Consider the following 25,735-nt stretch of genomic DNA (forward strand, 5'->3'; position numbering starts at 1 on the left):
ATAACTGAAATCCCAAACTTAACAAGGTTTTCAACAAAAGTCAAGTTTGCTAAAAGTTAACAGTGTAACATGTATTATCCTAACTTCTAATCTTGTGGCCTCAGGCAGTTTAGTCCACAGACATAAAGGCAGTTCACTTTGCAGAAGAATGAAAAAAAGGGGGGGCGGGGGAGGGCAAGAAGGTACATAAAAAGAATGTTATATGGTAAATTCTTGTCCTAAAACAAATTAACTGGTTGTTTAAAGAAAGGGATGTTTGCAACAAGTCAGAAAGTTGAGGCATGTCGAAGAATTGTCTGTGAAAGTTGTGGAAAAAAAAAAAAGGTTATAAAAGGGAATTTATGCAAGAAATGTTATATAATTTAAAAGTAATTAGGCCCCCTGAATGTAAAACTATCGAAGAAACAGTTTATGTGCAAGGTGTGTAAGGAAAGTAAAATATACCTTTGGTAAAAGGATTAAAAGGAGGCTTAAGAATGTGGATTTTTACCTACATTAAAAGGTTAAGAAAATATAGTTTGTTTTAAAGGTCTGAGTAATTTTTAAAACGTTAATTGTAAAGGAAATTCTGTGTGTAAACATATTGGCTAAAGTTAAAGGGGTATCATCCAGTCTTTCTGTGAACCAGACATTAAAATAAAAGCACAACAGGTTCTTCTTAAAGCACTAACCTACTCTTTAACAAAAATTGTAAAAGGTTAAAAAGAGTCTATAAAAATCTTACCTTATGGTCAGACGTTAAAACTGGATAAATATGTCTGCAAGGTTTTTTTTTTTTTTTATTTTATTTATTTATTTATTTATTTATTGAGGCGGAGTCTCGCTGTATCACCCAGGCTGGAGTGCAGTGACGTAATCTCGGCTCACTGCAACCTCCGCCTCCCGGGTTCAAGCAATTCTCCTGTCTCAGCCTCCTGAGTAGCTGAAATTATAGGCGCCTGTCACCATGCCCAGCTAATTTTTGTATTTTTAGTAGAGACGGGGTAAAGGGGTGGCCTGCCCCTCCACACCTGTGGGCGTTTCTTGTTAGGGGGAAAGAAAGACTTGAGGAAAGAAATGAGACACAGAGACAAAGTATAGAGAAAGAAAAACTGGGCCCAGGGGAACGGCGCTCAGCATACAGAGGACCCACGCCTGCCGTCTGCAAGGTTTTATTAAAATTGAGTTTAACACTAATAACACACTAATATAAAGGTGAAATTTAGCCTGTCTTGTATAAAAATCATACAGGAAGCACTGTCAAATATAAAACGGTGTTTGGCTTTCTTTGGTCTAAAAACTAATAAAAATAGGTGCTAAGGGAAATTTCTCAGTAAGAAGGCACCAAGGACTATAAAGTCCACTGCTGATGTCCCCATTTAAAACAAAAGATCAATTTCTTAGAAATTATATACTTGGTTTATCTTCCACTTTCCTTTCCTTCAAAACTAGAAGTCTTTTTGCACAGGTACCACCCCTAGAATTTCCGGTAAAGCAGCACCAGCCTTAGGATCATGTTCTCATCAAAGGGTGGAAAGAAGGAAAACTCAAGCCAGCCTGCGAAGGACCCTACCTTGTGCTGCTAACCATCGAGACTGCTGTTCATACAGCGGAAAGGGGATGACTCATCACACCCGAGGCAAGAAAGCACCACCCCCTCCAGAGTCAGTGGCCATAGTCTCAGGGGAAAACCCTATCGAACTAAAGCTAAGAAAAATTTATCTCTCTTTCATCTATTCTACTACTCTTTCTTTTTTCCTTGCTCTATTGCTGATCATCCAGTTGTAACATAACCAAGTCAATTTCCCCTCAAACTACTGCATTTGATGTTTGCCTTGTTATACCCTGTGGGGGCTCGCCAAGTCAAAAACAGCTCTCTACTTCAGAAAAGTACCTCTGTCCCTCCTAACTTTCCTCAGACTGGGCCTTAGTAAATTGGGACCATTTAATCCAGGGAGATTTCGATAAAGACCCCAGTGTCAACCAGGAGTCTTGTTCCCCGATGTAGAGCTTTTATGCTGTAGTTAGTCCAACTTTCTGTGGACCACTAAAGAACAAGAATGGACTGCCCCAACAGGTTTCTGTAACTTCCTAAAACCATACATTTTACTAGAAGGACAGCCCTCCCCCCTAACTGTCAGCTAAACCAGTGTAATTCTATACAGGTTATTATCTCAAACCCTCAAAGTTCTTCCCCTTTTCTAAGCTGGTTCCCTTCTTTAAGCCGGTTTTATGGTAAGGGGGTTGAAGTTTCAGGGACAAACCCTATTAGATTCTTTAAAATGCATTTCTTTGATCCCCCACTGTTGGGAGCAAGCCCCCCAAAATCTGCCCATAAACTAGCCCGAAAACTGGCCATAAACAAAATCTCTGCAGCACTGTAACATTTTCATAATGGCACTAAGGCCCACGCTGGAAGGTTGTGGGTTTACAGGAATGAGGGCAAGGAACACCTGGCCTGCCCAGGGCAGAAACCCTCTTAAAGGCATTCTTAAGCCACAAACAATAGCATGAGCGATCTGTGCCTTAAGGACATGCTGCTGCTGCAGTTAACTAGCCCAACCCATTCCTTTAATTCGGCCCATCTCTTCGTTTCCCATAAGGGATACTTTCAGTTAATTTAGTATCTATAGAAACAATGCTAATGACTGGTTTGCTGTTAATAAATATGTGGGTAAATCTCTGTTCGGGACTCTCAGCTCTGAAGGCTGTGAGACCCCTGATTTCCCACTTCACACCTCTATATTTCTGTGTGTGTCTTTAATTCCTCTAGCGCCGCTGGGTTAGGGTCTCCCCAACTGAGCTGGTCTCAGCACCCCACTGCCTGCACCTTCCTCTAAGCCTTGCAAAACCTCTCACAACGGAACAATTGCTCCTCCTCCATCTAGACAGACCAAGATGGCTATCGTAAAAGTTAAAGACTTAAAACGAACTCTGGCAATTAAGACAGGATATCAAGATGCAAATGTCTGGTTGTAATGGATCAAACATTCAATCCAAACGTTAAACAAAAGCAATTGTTGTGCTTGTGCGCACGACAGGCCAGAGGCCCAGATTGTCCTCTTTCCACTAAAGTGGTCCTCCAGTCGACCGGGTGTGGGCTGCATGGTAGCTCTTTTCCAGGATTCTATAGCCTGGAGTAATAAGTCGTGCCAAGCTCTCTCTGCTATATCCCGAAGTCCAGCACCCTGCGGGTCAGCCCCCGAGGGTCATCCAGCTTCTGTCACCCAACACTAAGTTCACTTCGTGTCTCTCACGACAAGGAAGAAATTTAGCGTTCCTTGGAGACCTGAAGGGATGCAGTGAATCCCTTCAAGAGTTTATCAATTTTCAAGAGCTTATCAGTCAGTCCTTGTTCATCCCCGAGCGGATGTGTGGTGGGATTGTGGTGGACCTTATGGGTCTTTGGACTCTCACGTCTATTTAGATGCAGTTGGAGTCCCACGGGGAATACCAGATCAATTTAAAACCCGAAATCAAATAGCTGCAGGATTTAAGTCAATATTTTGGTAGGTGACAATTAATAAAAATGTAGATTGGATAAACTACATCTACTACAACCAACAGTGATTAACTACATTAGAGATGCTGTTAAAGGAAGAGCTGAACAATTAGGGGCAACTAGTCAGATGGCTTGGGAAAACAGGATAGCCTTAGACATGATATTAGCAGAAAGGAGGAGTTTGTGTCATGATTAAAACTCAACGTTGTATCTTCATCACAAACACCACCACCCCTGATGGAAGTATAACAAAGGCACTGCAAGGTCTGACTGCTCTGTCCAATGAGTTAGCCAACAACTCAGGGGTAAATGACCCCTTTACAGGATGGCTAGAAAAGTAGTTCAGTAAATGGAAAGGAATAATAGCCTCAATTCTTACTTCCCTTGCAGCCATAATGGGTGTACTTATTTTTGTCAGATGTTGTATCATACCATGCATCTGTGGGTTGATGCAGAGGCTCATAAAAACGGCACTTATTAAAATCTCCCTTAACTATCCTCCACCTTATCCAGAGAAGCATCTTCTTTTGGAAAATCAAGCCAAACAACTAAGCCAAGACATGTTAAAAAAAAAAATAAGAATAATAAAAAAGTTTGAAAAGAAAGCTGTAAGGAATACAAGGGGAGGGGTTGTTAGATATGAGTTCTAAATTTCTGTTCAATTCTTTACCTTCTACTTTTAAACTTCCTCATAAAGCAATCTTTTTCGATTACCTTCTCTACCCTGACTCATTCTGATTACCTACTCCACCCTGACTCATTGCCTGCTCTGTCATAACCATTTTTCCCGCCAAACCACTCACCCCATCACTGTCTTTAGCCAATCGGAATTAATTCAGCCTGTGTGGTCTAACCCTAGTCAACAGGGGAATGACACAGCAGCAGCAGCAGCCACGTGCATCAGGGATAAGAACCCCTTCCTCTCCCTTTTCCAAGTGTGCGCTCACCATTGCTCTATCTGTAAGGGTGCACCCTTCTAGAGAAGTACTTTGCCTTGCTGAGAATTAAAAAGAAAATTTTATATTCAAGTGCTATTTCTTTTGCTGCACCGAAACTTTATATATAACAATGCCTGGCTAATTTTTGTATTTTTAATAGATATGGGGTTTCATCATGTTGGCCAGACTGGCCTCGAACTCCTGGCTTCATGTGATCTACCCGCCTCAGCCTCCCAAAGTACTGGAATTACAGGCATGAGCCACCACTCCCAGCTAAAATATTTTACAGAGTTTGACTCTTTTTGTTGACAAAAACATGTATATAATAAGGTTCAGTTCTACCTGCAGCTTCAGGCATCCACTGCAAGTCTTAGAACGTATCCCTCATAGGTAAGGGGAACAACAGTAATAATAACATTCTATGTTGTTATAATGTTGCCAATTTGAGGTTGGAATAAGAATTTGATTGTAGCCACCACCAAGCATCCCATATCCCAGTAATCATCTTTGAAGACTATTATATTTTTATGGTAGGATATTAACAAATAAAACCATGCCAAAATATTACAAAAACATCAAATGCCTTAATCTTACTGTATTATGACTCGAATTCACAAACCCAGTGATATACAGCTGGGGAAAAAATCTGCTGTTAACCCTCTGGGTACCTCTGTCTACCGGATCTGGGAAAGAAAAATACAATGTGATAAAATAAAATAAAATGAAATAAATAAAATAAAATACAAAACCTACTGGGGAATAAAAAAAAGGGGGGAAGGTGGGTATAGAAATGAAGGTTATAAAGGCATGAATTTCTAAATACTTTCTTTATAATTACCCCCATCATTACATATACCATGAATATCTGAAAGTACATGAATCTTAACACTGAACAAGAAATTCTAATGGTACTGTAGATTTTACATAGTGGTAACAATCTCGCAAGTTGACCAAGCCAAAAAGTAGTCCTACACTTCCTCTCTCACCTCCTTCCCACCAATAAACCATGTTCCTTCTATTCACAGAGTTCATTTTACAATCTAAAAGCCTTTGAATCCACCCCTTCTCCATTCCTACTATATTTCTCCAGGTTAGTTAGGACCTCAACTTTATATACTTGGCCTATTTCAACAGTTTTCTAACTTGTCCCCCAAACTGTAGGCTCTCTCTCCACTTCCTCCTCTTTCAATCTCTTTCAAACCTCCACACCACTGCCAATGAGCTTTCAAAAACTCAAACATGGAAGTGCAAAACATGCACTTTCTATTTTAAACTCCTCTGAAAAGTCCCCACAATCTAGCTTGATTTATAAGGGCCTTCATTTTATGACTCTTGCTGAAATGTTCCCAATCTCATAACCACCACTTCAGTCAGGACAAATAACATGCAGGTCTGTGAATAAAATACAACCTTATACATTTCTATGATTTTAACAATGTTTGCTTCCTCTGCCTAAAACAGCCATTGCCATCTTCCCCTCAACTCACTCCTTAATTGGGCAAATTCCTATCTATCCTTTAAAATGCAACATTCACCTCTTCCTTCCAGAAGTATTATTTGACATATTCCCAAAAACCTACAGTGAGTTATAGTTTCTAATACATGCTTCTGATATGGGAGTACTGGGAAGGGAAGAGTGTGGTCCCTTTAAATGATACAGAATGGGGGAAGGGAAGTGCTGGGTAGAGGAGGGTGTGGTCCCTGGCTAGGGCTCTACCCCCTCAGACCTAGGTAAGGACAGGCACTCTGCCTTCCCACCACGCCCCCATCCTGGGCCTATAAAAATCCAAGACCCTAGCAAGGCAGAGACAGAAACTGCTGGATGGCGAGATGAACACATCGGTGGAAGACATGGAGGGGAGCCTGCAGGCGGAAGAGCACACAGTCGCTGGAACACCGGCAGGCCATTGACCAGCGGGACTAGGCAGAGTTTGGCCAGGGCAGTTGGAGGAGAGCTGGGACCACCAGGCCATCTCCCTCTGGCTACCCCATAGGCTGAAAGCTACTTCCACTCAATAAAACTTTACACTCATTCTCCAAGCCCACGTGTGATCCAATTCTTCCAGTACACCGAGGCAAGAACCTGGGATACAGGAAGCCCTCTGTCCTTGCAACAAGGTATAGGGTCTAACTGAGCTGGTTAACACAAGCTGCCTACAGACAGCAAACTAAAAGAGCACCCTGTAACACATGCCCACTGGCGCTTCAGCTGTAAACATTCACCCCTAGACATTGCCGTGGGGTGGGAGCCCCACAGCCTGCCAGTCTGTATGCTCCCCTAGAGGTTTGAGCAGTGGGGCACTGAAGAAGTGAGCCACACCTCCATCACATGCCCTACCAGGGGGGCAAGGGAACCTCTCCCATTTCACTTCCAAATGAATACTCACACCTATTATGTCATTTATCTCCTCCACTAGAATATGAGCCTATACATGGTAGAGAATGAACCCAAGTCGTGCTTTGATCCCTATAGCAAAGTAACCAGCATATGTAAGTTAAGAAAGTCTTGCCACTGAGTAAATCAGTATCTTACAGTTTTTAATAACCTGTTACACATTTTTCATAGAAGAATGATACTTTGCTGATTTAATTTATGCAGAATCATTTCCTTATTATAATCTGAATTACCTTCTGGACAATTAAAAGAACGTTAACAGCTAAGATAATATAGCAGAAGAGGTTGGCCAAAGTTTATTATATACATCATGCCCAAAGTCACCACACTGAAGCAGAAGTTCTGCTTCCAAAGTGTATGTGTAGTATTGTACAGCAATAATGAAATCAGACTATAGAAGTCATTTCAAAACTAGTAAGTGACAAGGCTGTGATTCTGATCCAAGACTATAGAGACCTAAGTCAGAATCACAGCCTTGTCACTTACTAGTTATGAGACTCATGAAAGGCCGAGCACAGTGGCTCACACCTGTAATCCCGCTGCTTTGGGAGGCCAATGTGAGAGGATTGCTTGAGACCAGGAGTTTGAGAACAGCCTGGGCAACATAGTGAGACTCTCATTCTCTACAAAAAACTTAAAACTTAGTTGAGCATGGTGGGGCATGCCTGTAGTCCTACCTACTTAGGAGGCTAAAAAGGACTGCTTGAGTCCAGGAGTTCAAAGCTGCAGTGAGCTACGATTGTACCACTGCATACCAGCCTGAGCTACAGGGCAAGACCCTATCTCTTAAATAAAAATAAAAAATAAAAATAAAACAAAATTTCAGAAAGACTCATGAAACAAGTTAGCTGACCTCAATGTCTTCGTCTTTGTAAAATGGTGAAAGCAGTACCTATTTCAAAGGGTTGTTTGAGGAATTAAATGAGATGATACATGAATGGTTCAAAAATAGAAGCAATTATAATTAAAGCACCAAGGATTATTTAAAAGTATCCCAACAGGCCAGGCCTGGTGGCTCGCAGCTGTAATCCCAACACTTTGGGAGGCTGAGGCAGGTGGATCACCTGAGGTCAGGAGTTCGAGACCACCCTGGCCAAAACATGGTGAAACTCAGTCGCTATTAAAAAATAAATACAAAATTAATCGGGTGTGGTGGCCTTAGTACCAGCTACTCGGGAGGCTGAGACAGGAAAATCGCTTGAACATGGGAGGCAAAGGATGCAGTAAGCCAAGATCGCACCACTGCATTCCAACCTGGGCAAGACTGAGCAAGACTTCGTCTCAAATAAATAGATAACTAACTACTATCCCAACAATTTCATTTACATTTCCTTAAATTATAGTACAATTTCCAAAAATAAGGCCAACGGCAAGCAGTATACATATTGAAAAATCCTCCTAATACAAAATTAATTATTTAAAATATTAGATGACATATTTTAAAAGTATCTTTATAAATGAATGGCTGAGCTAGGGGCAAAAGGAAAAAGGCTGAAAAAAAATGAGAATACAGAAAGGTAAGCAAACACTGAAAGCCAATAAAATACCCCAAGACTTAGGAAACAAATTAGGTACCACACAGAGTTGCACCCAAGATTTCCCACATAAATCTGAACCCCTGGGGATTCTTTCTTAGTAAAATGTTGGAATTTCCTCAAAAAACTAACAATAGAACTGCCATTTGATTCAACAGTCCCACTACTAGCTATAAATCATAGAAACTGAAATCAATATTTCAAAGAGATATCTATTATATATGAGTTCTAAATTTCTTTTCAAAGAATTAGTATGCCAGTATGCTCAATTCTTTGCCTTCTACTTTTAAACTTCACTTCCTCGTAAAGCAACATTTCTCGATTATCTGTTCCACCCTGACTCATTCCAATTGTCTGCTCTATCATAACCATTTTTCCTGCCAAACCACTCACCCCGTCACTCTCTTTAAATTAGCCAATCAGAATTAGTTTAGCCTGTGCAGTCTAACCCTAGCCAATAGGAGAATGACACAGCAGCAGGGGCCAGGTGTGTCAGGGAAGAACCCTTTCCCCTCCCTTGTCCAAGTGTGCCCTCACCATTGCTCCATCTGTAAGGGCGCACCCTTCTATAGAAGTACCTTGCCTTGTTGAGAATTAAAAAGAAAACTTTATACTCGAGTGCTATTTCTTTTGCGGCACTGAAACTTTATTTATGACATCTGTACTCCCATATTCATTTCAGCCTTATTCATAATAGATAAGATACAGAATCAACCTAAGTATCCATCGAAGGATACATTGATTAATAAAACGTGGTATATATACACCTTGAAATACTATTCAGTCATTAAAAGAAGGAAATTCTGCCATTTGTGACAACATAGATGAACCTGGAGGACGGACCTTGTGCTAAGCAAAATATGCCAGACACAGAAAGACAAAACGGCATGATCTCACTTACATGTGGAATCTTAAAAAGTCAAACTCAAAGAATATCTATCTCACAGAAGTAAAGAGAACAACAGTAGTTACCAGAGGCTGGGGGAGGGTGGGGAAAGGGAATTGGGGAGATGCTATTCAAAGGGTACAAAGTTTCACCTAGACAAGAATAAGTTCTAGTGATCAATTGCAGAGCATGGTAACTATAGTTAATAATCACATATATTTCAAATTGATGACAGTATATTTCAAATATTCACCAAGAACAAGTAAGTGAGGTTATGGGTATGTGGGAAAATCTATCATATCTCTAAAATCGGTTGTAGAAGGAGTCAAAAAATAAAATGGGACACAGGCAATATTTGAAGATATAGTGGCTGAAAATGTTCTAGTGCTGAAGGCAATAATCCCCAGACACAGAAAGATGAATAAAGGAAAAAAATCCTATGCACAAAGGGAAGGTGCAAAAGAAAAAGAGGAGAGCTCTTTTTTTTTTTTTTTTTCAAGACGGAGTCTCGCTCTGTCGCCAGGCTGGAGTGCAGTGGCGTGATCTCGGCTCACTGAAACCTCTGCCTCCTGGGTTCAAGTAATTCTCCTGCCTCAGCCTCCTAAATAGCTGGGACGACAGGCGAGCGCCACCACGACCAGCTAATTTTTGTATTTCTAGTAGAGACGGGGTTTCACCATGTTGGTCAGGATGGTCTCGATCTCTTGACCTCGTGATCTGCAAGGAGAGCTTTTAAGACATTAAAAGAGCTATAAAACAGCTTCAAAACAGCATCAAAAGAGCTACAACAACACTAACAACTTTTTAAAACTAACCAGGAGAACTAGGAGTCAGTGAAAAATCAGTAAGAAGCTGGGTGCAGTGGCTCACACCTGTAATCCCAGCACTTTGGCAGGCAGAAGTGGGCAGACCACTTGAGCCCAGGAGTTCGAGACCAGCCTGAGCAATATAGTAAGACCTCGTCTCAAAAAAAAAAAAAGCAATTAAAATTATTTTCAATTATTTTTAATGGTAAAGATAAATTTTTATCACATTTTTTTCACACATAAAGGAAAATTTAAGTGAAAAAAATTCATTAAGATATCCTTAGTGTCCAATTCTGAATCATTTTATAATTCTGTTAACCATACTCTCATCCACATTTTACCACACAATATCAACTACTGGGACATCAAAAATGGTGGTGATACAGCATTTCTTAGAAGATTCTTCCACTGTTATCTACAAACCCCATTTCTGCAAGTTAAGACATCACTTTTTTGACCTCACCAGAAGTTGTCAATGAAAAGTTTTTAGGCAGCAATCAAAACTCACATTCTTTCCTCAGATAGTCCATAAATGACTTTTCTACTGAAACAATACACTACAGCTATCTAATCATGCCAGGAGGAAAAACAACAAAGATGAGTATGCATAGGCATTGACAACTATGTATCATGACTACCACTCAGCCAATGAAGACTTAAAATATTATTAGATACCTGGCTCCAAAGATTTAAACAAAAAGGGTGGGCCGGGCACGGTGGTTCATGCCTGTAATCCCAGCACTTTGGAAGGCCAAGGTGGGTGGATCAGAGGGTCAAGAGATTGACACCATTCTGGCCAACATGGTGAAACCCCATCTCTACAAAAAAAAAAAGAGCCGGGCGTGGTGCCATGTGCCTGTAATTCCAGCTACTCAGGAGGCTGAAGCAGGAGAATCGCTTGAACCCGGGAGGCAGAGGTTGCAGTGAGCCAAGATCAAGCCACTGTACTCCAGCCTGGGAAACAGAGCGAGATTCCATAAATTAAATTTAAAAAAGAAAAAGAAAAAGTGCATATTTGAAGGAATAAAAAGCAGTATTGCTGGCCAGTCGCGTTGGCTCATGCCTGTAACCTCAGCATTTTGGGAGGCCAAGGCAGGCAGATCACCTGAGGTCGGGAGTTCGGGACCAGTCTCACCAACATGGAGAAACCCCATCTCTACTAAAAATACAAAATTAGCCAGGCGTGGTGGCGCATGCCTGTAATCCCAGCGACTTGGGAGGCTGAGGCAGGAGAATCGCTTCAACCCAGGAGGCGGACGTTGCGGTGAGTGGAGATCGTGCCATTGCACTCCAGCCTGGGCAACAAGAGCGAAACTCTGTCTCAAAACAACAACAACAACAAAGCAAATAGTTGATGGTTAACTATCAACTTAATTTAAAAAAATACAGAAGATAGTGAAATGAGCTAAACAATACCAAAAGAAAGCAATAAAACAAAGCCAGAAAATGGGACACTATCAGACAACTGAGCTGGTCTCTTTAAGCCAGAAACAAAAACAAAAACACAAAAGGGATGAGAGTGGAGGGAAGGCAATGCTAAAAAAGACAGCTAAGGGACATACTCAGTTTTAATCTATGGTCCTGGACTAGACAGTGGTCTGGACAAAGACTGTAGGAGGCATTACAGAGTAAATTAGGTGAGAGAGACAGAGAGAGAGAGAGAGTGAGAGCGCACGCGTGCGCGTGTGTGTGTGTGTAAAGAAAAAAGAGAATAAGCCCAAAGAGTGTGTGTGTGTGTGTAAAGAAAAAAGAGAATAAGCCCAAAGAAAGGAGAAAAACTAGAGATGATCGCTCACGCGCGCGTGTGTGTGTGTAAAGAAAAAAGAGAATAAGCCCAAAGAAAGAAGGAAAAAAACTAGAGATGATCAACAATGTCAAAATTGTATTATTTGAAATCACTATTAAAATTTACAAACCTTTGATTGAAGCAAGGAAGAAAACAGAAGGCACAACTAAGTTCCAGAAATTAATTAAGGACCTAACTATAGGTATATGTGACCATACACAAATGTAGCAGAAATTTGCAACCTAAAAAAGTAACTGGTAAACAATAAAACCAGTAGTATAAAATCCTCCCACAAAGACATATACTGATCCCAAAGAGTTTAACAGGTTGGTTTTATCAAATATGCAGGAAACCACTTTTACAAGATTATATCTAGCTATTTCAGAAAATACAAGATGAGAACATTCTAAACACTTTTATTGAAATGTTTACAATATTGGTAACAGAAGAAACAAAATTGTCATTAATTACAAAGGGAGGATAGTCTACAGAGAAAATCCAAAGTTACACAGTCAAATTACCCAAGTTAGTGAAAGTTAGTGAAGTTGTTTGGTAAGTTTAACACATAAAAGTCAACTGCAGTTCTATATACCAGTAGAGATAAAACATAAAATTAAAATGGCATGTATAATAGCAATATAAGTGTAAGATGTAAAATACATTATTTATAAGATGTACAAGAACTTTGTGAGGAAGTTATAAAACTTTACTGAGAAAAGATGAGTTTGTGTTTTATTTTTATTTTATATATTTTTTGGGACAGAGTTTCGCTCTTGTTGCCCAAGCTAGAGCGCAATGGCACAATCTCGGCCCACTGCAACATCCGCCTCCAGGGTTCAAGCGATTCTCCTGCCTCAGCCTCCCTCAGTCTCCTGAGTAGTTGGGATTACAAGCGCACCACCACGCCGGGCTAATTTTTTGTATTTTTAGTAGAAACGGGGTTTCACCATGTTAACCAGGTGGGTCTTGAACTCCTGACCTCAGGTGAGCCACCCACCTCGGTATCCCAAAGCACTGGGATTACAGGCATGAGCCACTGCACCCGGCAACAGTTTGTTTTTAAAATACAGTCAATGCAATCCCAATCCAACCCCTAAAAAATAACTGTGTTTTATTTAACTTTATCTGATCTCCAGCACTACAGTTTTACAAGATACTGACAAATCTAAGATTTCAAAACAGTGATAACTGTTGCAAACGCATTTATGATCTGGCCTTTGCCTTCCTTTTCCCCAGTTTGAGTCCTATAACGCCCAACATGATTCATGGCAGGCTCTAAGACAGTGGTCTATAAACTATTGCCAGCCGAATCCTTTTTTAAAGGCCTGGGAGCTAAAAATGATTTTTATAGGCCGGGCGCGGTGGCTCAAGCCTGTAATCCCAGCACTTTGGGAGGCCGAGATGGGTGGATCACGAGGTCAGGAGATCGAGACCATCCTGGCTAACACAGTGAAACCCCGTCTCTACTAAAAAATACAAAAAACGAGCCGGACGAGGTGGCGGGCACCTGTAGTCCCAGCTACTCGGGAGGCTGAGGCAGGAGAATGGCGTAAACCCGGGAGGCGGGGCTTGCAGTGAGCTGAGATCCGGCCACTGCACTCCAGCCTGGGCAACAGAGCGAGACTCCGTCTCAAAAAAAAAAAAAAAAATGATTTTTATATAAAAGATTATCTAAGTACCTATATATTACCTGATTTTGCCTCTTGGTCCACAAAACCTAAAATATTTACTATTTTGCCCTGTAAGAAAAAGTTTGTGGATCTCTGCTCTCGACCAAGAACGTGGGAGTTTCCAAAACACCTGTTGTACTGCTATGTACTGCTCTCTCATTTCTCTTCTTGGAAAACTTGACCAGGTCTTGTATCTTGAAAACTCCCATTAATCCTTCCCTGAAGTTTCATCTTTTCTGTGAAGTCTTTCCTAATTCCCACTCAGACTTTCCCATACTCCTTAAACAAAGCATGTGCACTTCTGCCTCCGGCACAGCCCTCAACACCTCCAATATATTACTTATCAAAAACTTATTATGTTTACGTGTATCCTCCTCACAGAAACATGGGAGAGCAGGAGTTCGCTTACTCATGTCTGTATTGTCAAAAGAGGCCCTGTCAACAAATGTAAAAGCCGGACTACCCTAAACTGTGTAACAGAAAAAGCCACTGGAAAGTCAGAAAATGAGCCCAGATTCCACTAGTTTATCCACCACCTATTTGTGCTGACTTGGGGGCTTCCTTAATCACCGGGATGCACGATGTATAGTCCATAAAGTAAAGGAATTAGATAATAATTTCTAAGATGTGTTCTGCTTCTAAACTTGTAAAATTTCCAAAGAATCTAATCCTTATTCCAAAATATACTGATTTTTAACTTTTCTTTAAAAGATCTCACTCTCTGGGTCTCCTCTAAGCAAAAAAGTTTTTTAGGCTTTTTTTAAAAAATTCAGGTTAAGCAATAAACTTGTTGAAATATTAGAGTTCCGTCTTCCCTACAGGTTTTAAATATTTTCATACTATGAAGCACTTCCAGACTGATATATTTAAATACTGAATATATTTCTGAATCCAAAAAACCAATCTGAATTAGAAGAACCTTGAGTTCTCCCATTACAAAAATTCTCTCTTCAACATATCTCTCCTACCTGACATTAATGCATAATCCCACACCAGTACAATACTGATGAAAAAAATAAGACCATACAGAAGAAAACCTTACCAATCAGGCCCAATTAGGAAAATAAGGCCAGCAAATTCAGGGCTGGTAAGAAATACAATGCAATTTTCAAGCATATGCTGAATCAGGCAGTAAAATAGTATTATTTAGACCTTTTTAGTGAAACTGTTTTAAGGATAAGAATTATCTATAATTAGCATACAAAAAAATGTGAATTAATCTCTTCAACAAACTGAAATATTAGGTGCAAAACTAACTGCAGTAATGGCAAAACCCATAATCACTTTTGCGTCAACCTAATACTATGTGATGTTCTTCAGCAGTATTATAAAGCCCTCTGATATTTACATTCATATAGATAATATGTATGTTAAATTTAATAATCAATTTCTTTCAGTGTCCCAAACTAAATTTTAGCACAACTCTATCAAACCCTTTATAAAATTAGGGTTATAAAAAAATAATGAATTGATCACTATTTTTAAAAACTGTACCCACAAATACTTTAATCAATCAATACACAAAAAAAAACACATCCTGCATATCTTACAACAGACCAATTAGTTTTTCAAACTGAAACACTGTTCTCCATCCTTCCATGTTACCATAACGTTTAATCAATAGTTCTATTCAGATAGGCATTGCTTCCAGAATTCAAAACCTTTTCTTTCTTTTCTTAAAGTAGAAAAAAAAAAAAAAAAGAAAAAGGTCAGTTTGGTTTCTTTATTTACTTTAGACTCTGTTGCCCAGGCTGGAGTGCATTGGCATGATCTCAGCTCACTGCAACCTCTGCCTCCCGGGTTCAAGTGACTCTCTGCCTCAGCCTCCCCAGTAGCTGGGATTACAAGCAAGAACTACCATGCCCAGCTAATTTTTGCATTTTTAGTAGAGATGGGGTTTCACCATGTTGGCCAGGCTGGTCTCAAACTCCTGACCTCAGGTGATCTGCCCACCTCGGCCTCTCAAAGTGGGGGGATTACACTCCCAAAGTGGGGGGATTACACTCCCAAAGTGCTGGGATACCTCCCAAAGTGCTGGGATTATTACTGGGTGAGCTACCATGCCCAGCCCTGAGTGTCTCTTGTATGCCAACAAGACAACTCAAGGCAGGCAGCCTCCTTTGTAGCTTTAGGATGGGGGATGTAATGAGATAACTCAGGGCAGGCAGCCCCCTACGCAGCTTTAGGATGAGGGCGGGTCACAGCAAAGAGCAAAGCATGTTTAGAGCGTTAGGACTTTTCAGTCCCATTCTTCAATCTCTGGGTAGAGAAAACGGATTGAAGGTTAAGCTGATCACCAGTGGCCAATGATTTAATCAGTCACGCCTACGTAATAATGCCTCCATAAAAACCCAAAAGGACAGGGTTTGGAGAGCTTCTGGATAGCTGCACAAGCAGAAGTCCCTAGAGGGTGGCATGCCCAGAGAGGGCATGGAGGCTCCATGACACTTCCCACATGACCTCATCTTATGCATCTCTTCATCTGTACCCGTTACAATAAAACAGTAAACCCAACTGTTTGCTGAGGTCTGTGCCACAATGGCAAATTAATGGAAACAAGGAGTGGGTCACGGGAACCCCGATTTATATAGCCAGTCAGTCAAAAGTTCCGGAGGCCTACACTGGCATCTGAAGTGGGGATAGTCTTGTGGGACTTAGCACTCAATCTGTGGGATCTGAAACTATCTCCAGGTAGATAATGTCAGAATTGAACTGAATTTGAGGACACTAGCAGCCACTGCAGAACTGATTGCTTGCCAGGTATGCAGGGGAAAACCCACACGCATTTTGTTACAGAAATGTTCTGTGTTGTGAGAGTATAGGAGGAACTGAGTTTTCTCCTATATCCTCAGACCATTCATTAATACATGAAGTAGGGGGAAGAGAGAAGAGCTCTCGAAGTAAACTAGCAACAGAAGGGAACATCTTCGATATTAGTCTACAAAAACCCTATAGCTAATATCACATTCAACAGTAAAAATTTAATGTTTTCCCCCCAAAGAAACAAAACAAGGATGTCCCCTTCCATTCCTTGCCAGTACAACAAGGCAAGAAAAAGACTAACCGGCATCCACAAATAAGAAAACAAAAAATAAAATTTTCTTTATTTGCAGACAGCATAATGCATCTAGAAAATCCTATCTAGAGCAACACGACTACAACAATATAATTTAGTAAGACAGTAGGATACTAGATCAGTATGCAATAATAAAAATGTTCCTACATAATCGCAATGAAACAATTGGAAATAAAATTTTACAACCACTCCAATCACAATAGAATCAAAAAAAAAAAAAAAACTTAAAACATATGTGATAAGCACCATGAAGTACTGCTGTAGAGTCTTAAAGAAGGCTAAATAGAGGGCGAAATACGCCATGTTCACGAACAAGCAAATACAATATTACTGAAGACAAATTCTTCCTAACTTAGCACATGTAGTTCCAGTATAATCCTAGCAGCATTATACTGGATTATACTGTTTCTGCACTTTATATGGAAAGGCAAAAGACCTAGAAAAACCAAAGCAATTTTGAAAAAGAATACAGGGAATTTGGGGCCAGGTGTGGGCGGTGGTTCATGCCTATAATCCCAACACTTTGGGAGGCCGAGGCAGGCGGATCACGAGGTCAGGAGATCGAGACCATCCTGGCCAACATGGTGAAACCCTGTCTCTACTAAAATACAAAAAATTAGCCAGGCGTGGTGGCGCAGGCCTGTAGTTCCAGCTACTGGGGAGGCTGAGGTTGCAGTGAGCCAAGATCGTGCCACTGCACTCCAGCCTGAGTGACAGAGAGAAACTATGTCTCAAAAAAAAAAAAAAAAAAAAAGGAAAGGAAAGAGGAAATGGTAGATTTTGAAAGTGTAGTCTTTTCAACAAATAACACTGGAAAAACTGGGTAGCTATTTGGGGGAAGGGGGGGACCACTGATGCTATCTCACATCATAAACAGCTTGAAATGTATCGCAGGCCGAAACAGAATTTAAAAGGTGAGGAAATCTTTTATGATCTTGGGATACACAAAGATTTCCTAGCACAAAAAGCACAAGCTGTAAAAGAAAAAAAAAAAAAAGTAATTAAATGGACCTCATTGAAACAATAAACATTTGCTCTTCAAAAGACACTAGTAAGAAAATGAAAAGATGAACCAGAGACTAACAATTCCAAAACAAGTATCAGACAAAGGGCATTTATTCAGAGTATATAAAGAACCCATAAAACTCAATGAAGAAGATGATGAGGAAGAACAACAGGAAGGAAAGGAAGAAGAGAAAGAAAGAAAAGAAAGAAAGAAGAAGGGAGGAGGAAGGGAGGAAAGAAGGAAGGGAGGGAAGGAGAATAGGTAAACAGTAAAGTTAAAAAGACTGAGGAGGAAAGAAAGAAAATAAGAAAGAAGAAGAAAAAACAAGAAGGGGCAGATGGGCTAAAGTTAAAAAGACTGACAATACCAAGTGCTAACGAAGATATGGAACATTTGAAATCTCATTCATTGCTGGTTGGAATATGAAATGGTATAACCACTTTGAAAAGGATTGACAGTTACACCTAAAACTGCAAAGCAATTCAGCATTCCCAAATCATACATACCAAGACAAATGAAAACCTGTGTCCACACAAAGACAAATAATATTCACAGAACTTTATTCATAATAACCAAAAGCTGAAAACAATCTGATCAACTGATAAACAGAAAAACTGTGGCATATGCATTCTACGAAATCCTACTTAACAATGAAAAACAACACACTACTGATACAACAACATGGATGAATCTCAATAAAAGCATGCCAAATGAAAGTTATAAAAAAAAAAAAAAAGAATATATGCTGTTTAAACCCTATTACAAGATATTCCAGAACAGACAAAACTAGAGGGATGAAAGCAGGTAAGTGGTTGCCTGGGACCAGAGATCAAGAGTAGGAAAATGGCACAAGGAAACACTTTGGGTAATGGAAATGTTTTGTATCTTGATTATGGTAATTGTTATACAACTATTTAAGTTGTCAAATCTCAAATAATGTAAATCATATCTCAAAAAATGCTTAAAATAATGTTAAATATATCTCTAAAAAGCTACAGAAAATAAATTATCAGGTATTTTTTGTGAAGCTAGACAAGTTAATTAGAAAGTTTATCTGAAAAAACAAGCCACCAAGGACAGCCAGGAAAATCCTAGAAGCAAGAACAATAGAGAAAGGGTGCCCTAGCACTACCATACATTAAAACATATTATAAAATCTCTCTAAGTAAAATACTTTTGTATTAGTTCATGAACAAAACATGCCACAAAATGCACAGACAAAACTGCATATGAATATTTAGTATACAATTAAGGCAACACCTCAAATCAGTAGAGGAAAAAATGAATTTTAAAAAAATATATCTTTGGGATAACTAGGCATAAGATAAAAGATAATCTTAAATATTGTTCACACTATAAGTCAAGGATAAAACCCAAATGGATCAGAAATTTAAATGTCAAATATTAAACCATTCAAGTACTGAAAGAAAATGTGGGTGAATTTCTCTTAACACCTGGGAATGAGGAAAAAACCCATCCTATGATTCAAAACATAAGGGCAATGTAGAAAACTGATCGATCTGACTACACAGAAATAGAAAACTTCTGCACAGGCAAAAACAAACACACAAAAGCAAAGCAAAACAACAAATCTCAAACTGAGCAACAGTAGCTTCAACTAATATCATAGATAAAGGATAAATATGCCTAATATATATAATATAGCTACATAAAACAGTAAAAGAAAACAATGACCTAAAAAAAATGGGCGACAGACATGAACAAATATTTCAAAGAAAAAGAAATTCAAATAGTCTTTACACTTCAATTTTTAAAAAGTTCAATATCACTAACAACTAAGAAAATGTAAATTTAAATTATAATAAAATACCACTTCTCACCTATCAAACTGGCAAGTCTGCAGACAAAAAGGTTCTTGAATAAGACCAAGAAGAAACAAACACTTGCATACATTGTTGAAATAAATGCAAATGGTTCAATCCCAAAGGAGCAAATACCCTTCAACACAATGATCTCACTTTTAAAGGAATCTATACTAAAGAATCACTAACAAAAACTATTAAAAGACAGGCCAAGTGCAGTGGCTCACACCTGTAATCCCAACACTTTGGGAGGCTGAGGTGGGAGAATTACTTGAGGCCAGTAATTGAGTTTGAGACCAGCCTGGGTAATATAGTGAGATTCTATCTCTGGAAAAAAAATTTAAAAATTAGCTGAGCATGCTGGTGTGCACCTGCAGTCCCAGCTCCTCGAGAGGCTGAGGCAGGAGGATTCATTTGAGCCCAGGAATTCAAGGCCGCAGTGAGCTCTGACTGCACCACTGCATTCCACCCTGTGCAACAAAGGAAGACCTTATCTCTAAAAAACTATATATGGAGAAAGAGACACTTTTACTAGACTATTTACTGCAGCACTCTGTAAAAGCAAAGCACTGAAGCACCTGAATAAATAAACTATGGAGTAAGTCTTCATGACCTTGAGTTAGGCAAAGATTTCTTACATACAACAGTAAAAACACAAGCAATAAAAAGTTGTTATAAAGTTGATAAATTGGACTTCATCAAAGTTTAAAACTTTATTTTCTACCCCACTAGGCACACTAAAAAACCACTACACTCAAAAAGTAGATAATTACAAGTGTTGAGTAGGATATAGAGAAACTGGAACCCTCACACCATTACTGACAGGGATGTAAAATGGTACAGACATAGGGAAAAAAAGTTCTGGCAATTTCTCAAAATGCTAAACATAGATTTACCCTATAATCCAACAATTCCATTTCTGAGTACCTACCCAAGAAAACTGAAAATATTATGTCACACAAAAACCTGTACACAAATGTTCACAACAGTATTATTCACAATAGCCAAAAGTGGAAACAACCCAAATGCCCATCAACTGATGAAAGGATAAACAAACTGTGTTATACTGATTCAACGGAATACAGTGAGCCCTTTGTATCCATGGGTTCCGCATCTGCGGATCAAAAGTATTCAGGAAAAATATAACAATACAATAATAAAAAATAATACAAACTAAAAAGCAATACAGTATAGCAATCAATTACATAGTATTCACATTTTATTAGGTATTATAAGTAATCTAGAAATGATTTAAAGTATATGGGAGGATGCATAGAGATGATATACAAATACTTTATCATTTAATATAAGGAACTTGAGCATCCATGGATGTTGGTATCCATGAGGGGTCCTGAAACCAATCCCCCACAGATACTGAGTGGTGACTATATTATCAGGAAATAAAGAATAAAATATTCATGCTACAACATATATGAACCTTGACAACATATGCTAAGTTAAAGAAGCCAGCCACAAAAGACCATATATTATATGATTCCATTTATATGAAATATCCAGAAAAGACAAATATATAAAAGACAGAAAGTAGATTGATGGTTGCCAGGGCTGGGGATATACATGAGGTTCCATTCCAGGGAGATAAATAAGACTGTGATGATGGCTGTGATGCAGGATTTTTTGCCCCTTAGCTGAGCTAATCTGGGTTTTTGTCTCACAACCAGGAAGAATGAGGCATGTAGACACATTGAAGGGTGAGGAAGACAAAATTTATTAAGCAAAAGGAAAGCTATCAGCAAAGAAAGGGGGTCCTGCCAGTAGGTTTCCACCTCACAAACTGAATACCAGGGCCCCAGCACGTGAGCTGAAGAGGCCAGGATCCTCCCCTGTATAAGGTGCAAATTCTTGGTGGCTCCACCCTGTTCCCCCAGTGCATGGGGACCTCCAGTCCACTGCAGGCATGCCCAGGAAAGCCCCCTGTGCAGGTTCCCTTATCTGCAGAAAACATCTGGTGTAAACACTTGTGGGCTGGGTGGATCAGTGATTCTCCAGGGACCTTTCCCTATCTGTCGAGACCTTTGTCTGCCTCCTCCCTCTATCAGCTGCACAGCTCTGAAAATTTACCAAAAATCACTGATTTGTATAGTTAAAACAGCCAAATTTTATAGCATGTGAATTATACTTTGATAAAGCTTTAAAAAAAAAAAAAGCCAGAGATTAGAGAAGATATTTTCAAAAGACTTAGAAAAAAAAATTATAGATATAGATATAGGTATCTAAAATCTCTACACAGTGTTCTCAAAATCTCTGCAGCATAGGCTGACTATTGAAGGGCTTTCCCAGACAAAGCCAGTCTATATAAGACTGGAATAAGTACCTACTTCAAAAAGAAAGATAAATTAACCAATAGAAAAATAAAATCCACAAAAAATCTGAAATGGCAATTCAGACTAAAAAAAAAAAACCTCACTGTTCAATAAACTTAAAAGTAAACATGATGTAGAAGATCATGCTTAATTTAATCACTGCTTAAATTAAGATACGTAAGTGTATGATTCATTGTTTCACTGCTATGCACAGTCTTTCATTTAGGTAGGTCTTCTAAAAAATAGTTAAGTTCAGCTCTCCTCAAAGCTCCAATTATAAACAGAGTACACCAAGAAAGAGTTTATCATAATTTTCCCATTACACCTTCCCATTTTAGCCTGATATACACATCTTCAGCCTTCTTTTACTCCCAGGTACCAACTTTAAAAAAGAAAATCAAGGAATCATTTTGTTACTGTTATTTGTAAACAAGTAACAGTATTTGCTTGATTTTTACTTATCACAATTCCATTATATTTGACCAGTAAAATGTGTCAGAGGTATCTAATTCTTTTTTTTTTTATTTTTGAGACAGAGTCTTGCTCTGTCGCCCAGGCTGGAGTGCAGTGGCGCAATCTCGGCTCACTGCAAGCTCCGCCTCCCGGGTTCATGCCATTCTCCTGCCTCAGCCTCCCAAGTAGCTGGGACTACAGGCGCCAGCCACCACGCCCGGCTAATTTTTTTGTGTTTTTAGTAGAGACGGGGTTTCACCATGTCAGCCAGGATGGTCTCGATCTCCTGACCTCGTGATCCACCCGCCTCAGCCTCCCCAAGTGTTGGGATTACAGGCGTGGGCCACTGCGCCCGGCCTCTAATTCTTAATAAAATAGAAGGAGATTCACATAAGACAACACAAACATAAATAATACTCTCAACCCTTTTCCAATACCTTTCCCCTAGAAGCAATATTTTAAGTAATTAACAAAAAAAGGCAAGAGTTCAATTCATTTTGAATATAACTGGCAATAATCTGCCCAAAACACAAACATGAAATCAGCATGCAAATGTGCACTAACCTTCCAGTAGTCAGACTGTAAACTGTAGTACCTCTGGTATGCAGATAATGCTGAAAGAAGGAAAATAATTTTGAGTCATAATTATTTCTCACTTTAAAGTCAATAATATACTTAGCAAGCATTATAACAAGATTCCCACCACACCCACCTCCCAGTAGACAGTGATAGTTCAAACCAAACAACTTAAAATTCTGGGCCCCCCCACGAGTTCAAGAACGTAAAACCATGGTCAAATCTCAGATCTGCAGTTGAACAGCATCTAGGCTAACCCCTTAGATCAATTTGACCTTCCTCACAGATCAAATGGTAGAAGATTAACATTTTCCAAGGCAACTCCAGAATGTGCTAGATCATTTGTTCTCACAAGAGACCTCACTTCCAAGAATGGCTAACAACTCGACCACCTCAAAGAGCAAAAGAACTATTTCTTCTGTGATGCTTCCTTTCCTGTAATCAACAAAAAACTTACCCCCTAATTACCTTTCTCAACCTCAATTACAAAATAGGACAACCCATCCACCAAAACCAGCTTTAGGCATAAAAGGTTCTGAAAAACTTAAAAGTAGTTCTTGTCAACCTCAAAATTCAGTGAAGTGAACATAAAAAAGTAAAGTGAAAATTACATACATACATACATACATTATAATTGGTAGAGAGTGCCCTTCTTAAAAAACAAAACACTGATGTATAAACCCCATCCCATACCAATTAAATCAGAATCTCTTAGGGCAGGAAGCTAAGCACTTATTTGATCCCACAAGTACAGGTATGACTGAGGGACACCCAAAAGACAAAGGCAGTAAAATGGACACTGAAGCAGGATTAAAAAGTGACAGCAGCTCAGATACATTCTAATATGCTGGGGATGTTTAGAGATGAACCAATTTATGAATTTTAGACATGGTACAATAGAAGTAAACTGCAAACATTATGAGAAAAGCTTTCATAAAATTAAACAGGCAAAGAGAGTTCAGAAAACAATTAGACATAATGAAGAGAACTTGCTCGATTGGATATTGGAATTACCATAAAGTTGTAAGAAATGGAATAGAAAAGAACTGAAAGCCCCAAATGAGAACTTGATATATGTAGGAATTAGCACAGTAAATAGGTAGCATTTCCAATCAGTGGGGCGTTAATAATGTAACCAGCACCCAAGTATTTATAAGTAAGCAAAAAAGTAAAATTTGTAACTCAAATCATATACTAAAATAATTCAAATAATACGTTAAAGAGTTAGATAAAAAAAAGAAGTCCATAAAACTACCAAATGAAAACATGGGGGAATAATATTTTTCTGATCAGCTACAAAAGGATTTTTTAACTTGTGGTTTACAATTCACAATCTAAGATACGGAAGACCAGGATAAAAACTATTTGAGAAGCAATTGGCTCCCTCAACTCTCTCACTCAACACTTGATGTTGTTTAGGCAATCTGACCGAAAAAAATACAGAGATTCTCCATCAAAAGGCCATGGAAATCATATTCAGAGATCCGCAATCACATGCTCAGAGCCTCCAGTTCTCAATTATTCCAATCATGAAATATGGAAAGCTAAGAATTATCAGACATCTAAAGAAAGCCTCTAACCAAGAAGAAACTAACACAAACACAAAAAAAGACAACCTAAAACAAAAAATAATGACTATTATGCAGGAGAAAATATACTTCAAAAAATTCTTAGTAGTCTTAGATAAGGGAAAATAATGTTTTCATTGAGGGAGGTGGAAAGGGGATGTGTGCAGGAGAACAAACAGGATGCTATAGAAAAAAATTAAATTTGGTAAATTAAAGTATAATAGGAGAAATGCATAATTCAATAAAAAGATTAAAATGAAATTTGAAGAAATTTCTCAAAAAAATAAACAAAAAGGACAAAAACAGAAAATTAGAAAAACTGTGTCCTGGAGGTCTAACATATCAATAATAGTGTCCCAAAAAGAAAGAATAAAAGGAAAAAAAAAAATTTCAGGAAATAATTCCAAAAAAATTCCCAGAAAAGAAGGCTATGAGTTGGTAGTTTGAAGGGTCCTACAATAGATGTATAATTCTAAAAATAAGGCAACAGAACAATGTTTTCAAAATTCTGAAGGAAAATTATTTCCAACCTAAAATCATATATCCAGTCAAATGATCTATTAAGAGGGTAGAATAAAGGTATTTTCAGATACACAAAGTCTCCAAAGAAAATTATCTCCCAAATACCTTTCCTGAAGAAAAATCTGATAAATATGCTCCCCTTAAAGGAGAGTATATACCAAGAAAGAAGAAGATATGGTCTACTGAAAGCAGGAGACACAACAGATACAAGAGGCCATGGGAATACCCAAGATGAAGAAAAAGGGTGATCCCAGGACAGCAGCTATGCCCCAGATCCAACTCACTGAGGCTTATCATTAAAATTCTTGTAACCTCTTCTCAACCTGAGGATCAAGTATCCAGATAAACCTGGCCCAGACTCTTAACTGGGTTTGGCTTTTTCTTGACCATGTTCTGATAAAGTTTATATTCTCCCCTCTATATTCTACAAAATAGATGATGTGAAGGCTCCCAGAAGTGTTAAGTGTTCTGCTTTGATTTACTTTTTTTTTTTTTGAGATGGGGTCTCACTCTGTTGCCCAGGCTGGCGTGCAGTGGGGTGATCTTGGCTCACTGCAACCTCTGCCTCCCAGGTTCAAGCAATTCTCCTGCCTCAGCCTCCTGAGTAGCTGGGATTACAGGCGCTTGCCACCATGCCGGCTAATTTTTGTATTTTAGTAGAGGCGAGGTTTCCCCATGTTGGCCAGGCTGGTCTTGAACTCCTGACCTCAAGTGATCCGCCCGCCTCAGCATCCCAAAGTGTTGGGATTACAGGCGTGAGCCACCAGGCCCGGCCTGATTTGACTTACTTCTGAATAACCCACTCTCTCTGATCACATTTCTGACCAGATTTTCCTGGTTCATATTGGTCATGTCACATGTCCTAATTATGGGTATTATGTTTGCCAAGA

General features: G+C 39.1%; 1 protein-coding gene across 8 annotated transcripts in view; it reads right to left on the reverse strand.

The window, feature by feature from the left end:
- KDM6A (lysine demethylase 6A) overlaps nt 1–25,735 on the reverse strand; it is a 229,722-nt gene that overhangs the window by 112,037 nt on the left and 91,950 nt on the right. For all 8 annotated transcript variants that reach the window (XM_023202740.1, XM_023202739.1, XM_023202736.1 and 5 more), the window contains exon 4: nt 22,744–22,793. In XM_023202740.1, the coding sequence (XP_023058508.1) occupies nt 22,744–22,793 (50 nt within the window). The remainder of the gene's footprint in view (nt 1–22,743; nt 22,794–25,735) is intronic.

Source organism: Piliocolobus tephrosceles, chromosome 12 (genome assembly GCF_002776525.5).
Source record: "Piliocolobus tephrosceles isolate RC106 chromosome 12, ASM277652v3, whole genome shotgun sequence".
Classification (NCBI taxonomy): domain Eukaryota; kingdom Metazoa; phylum Chordata; class Mammalia; order Primates; family Cercopithecidae; genus Piliocolobus; species Piliocolobus tephrosceles.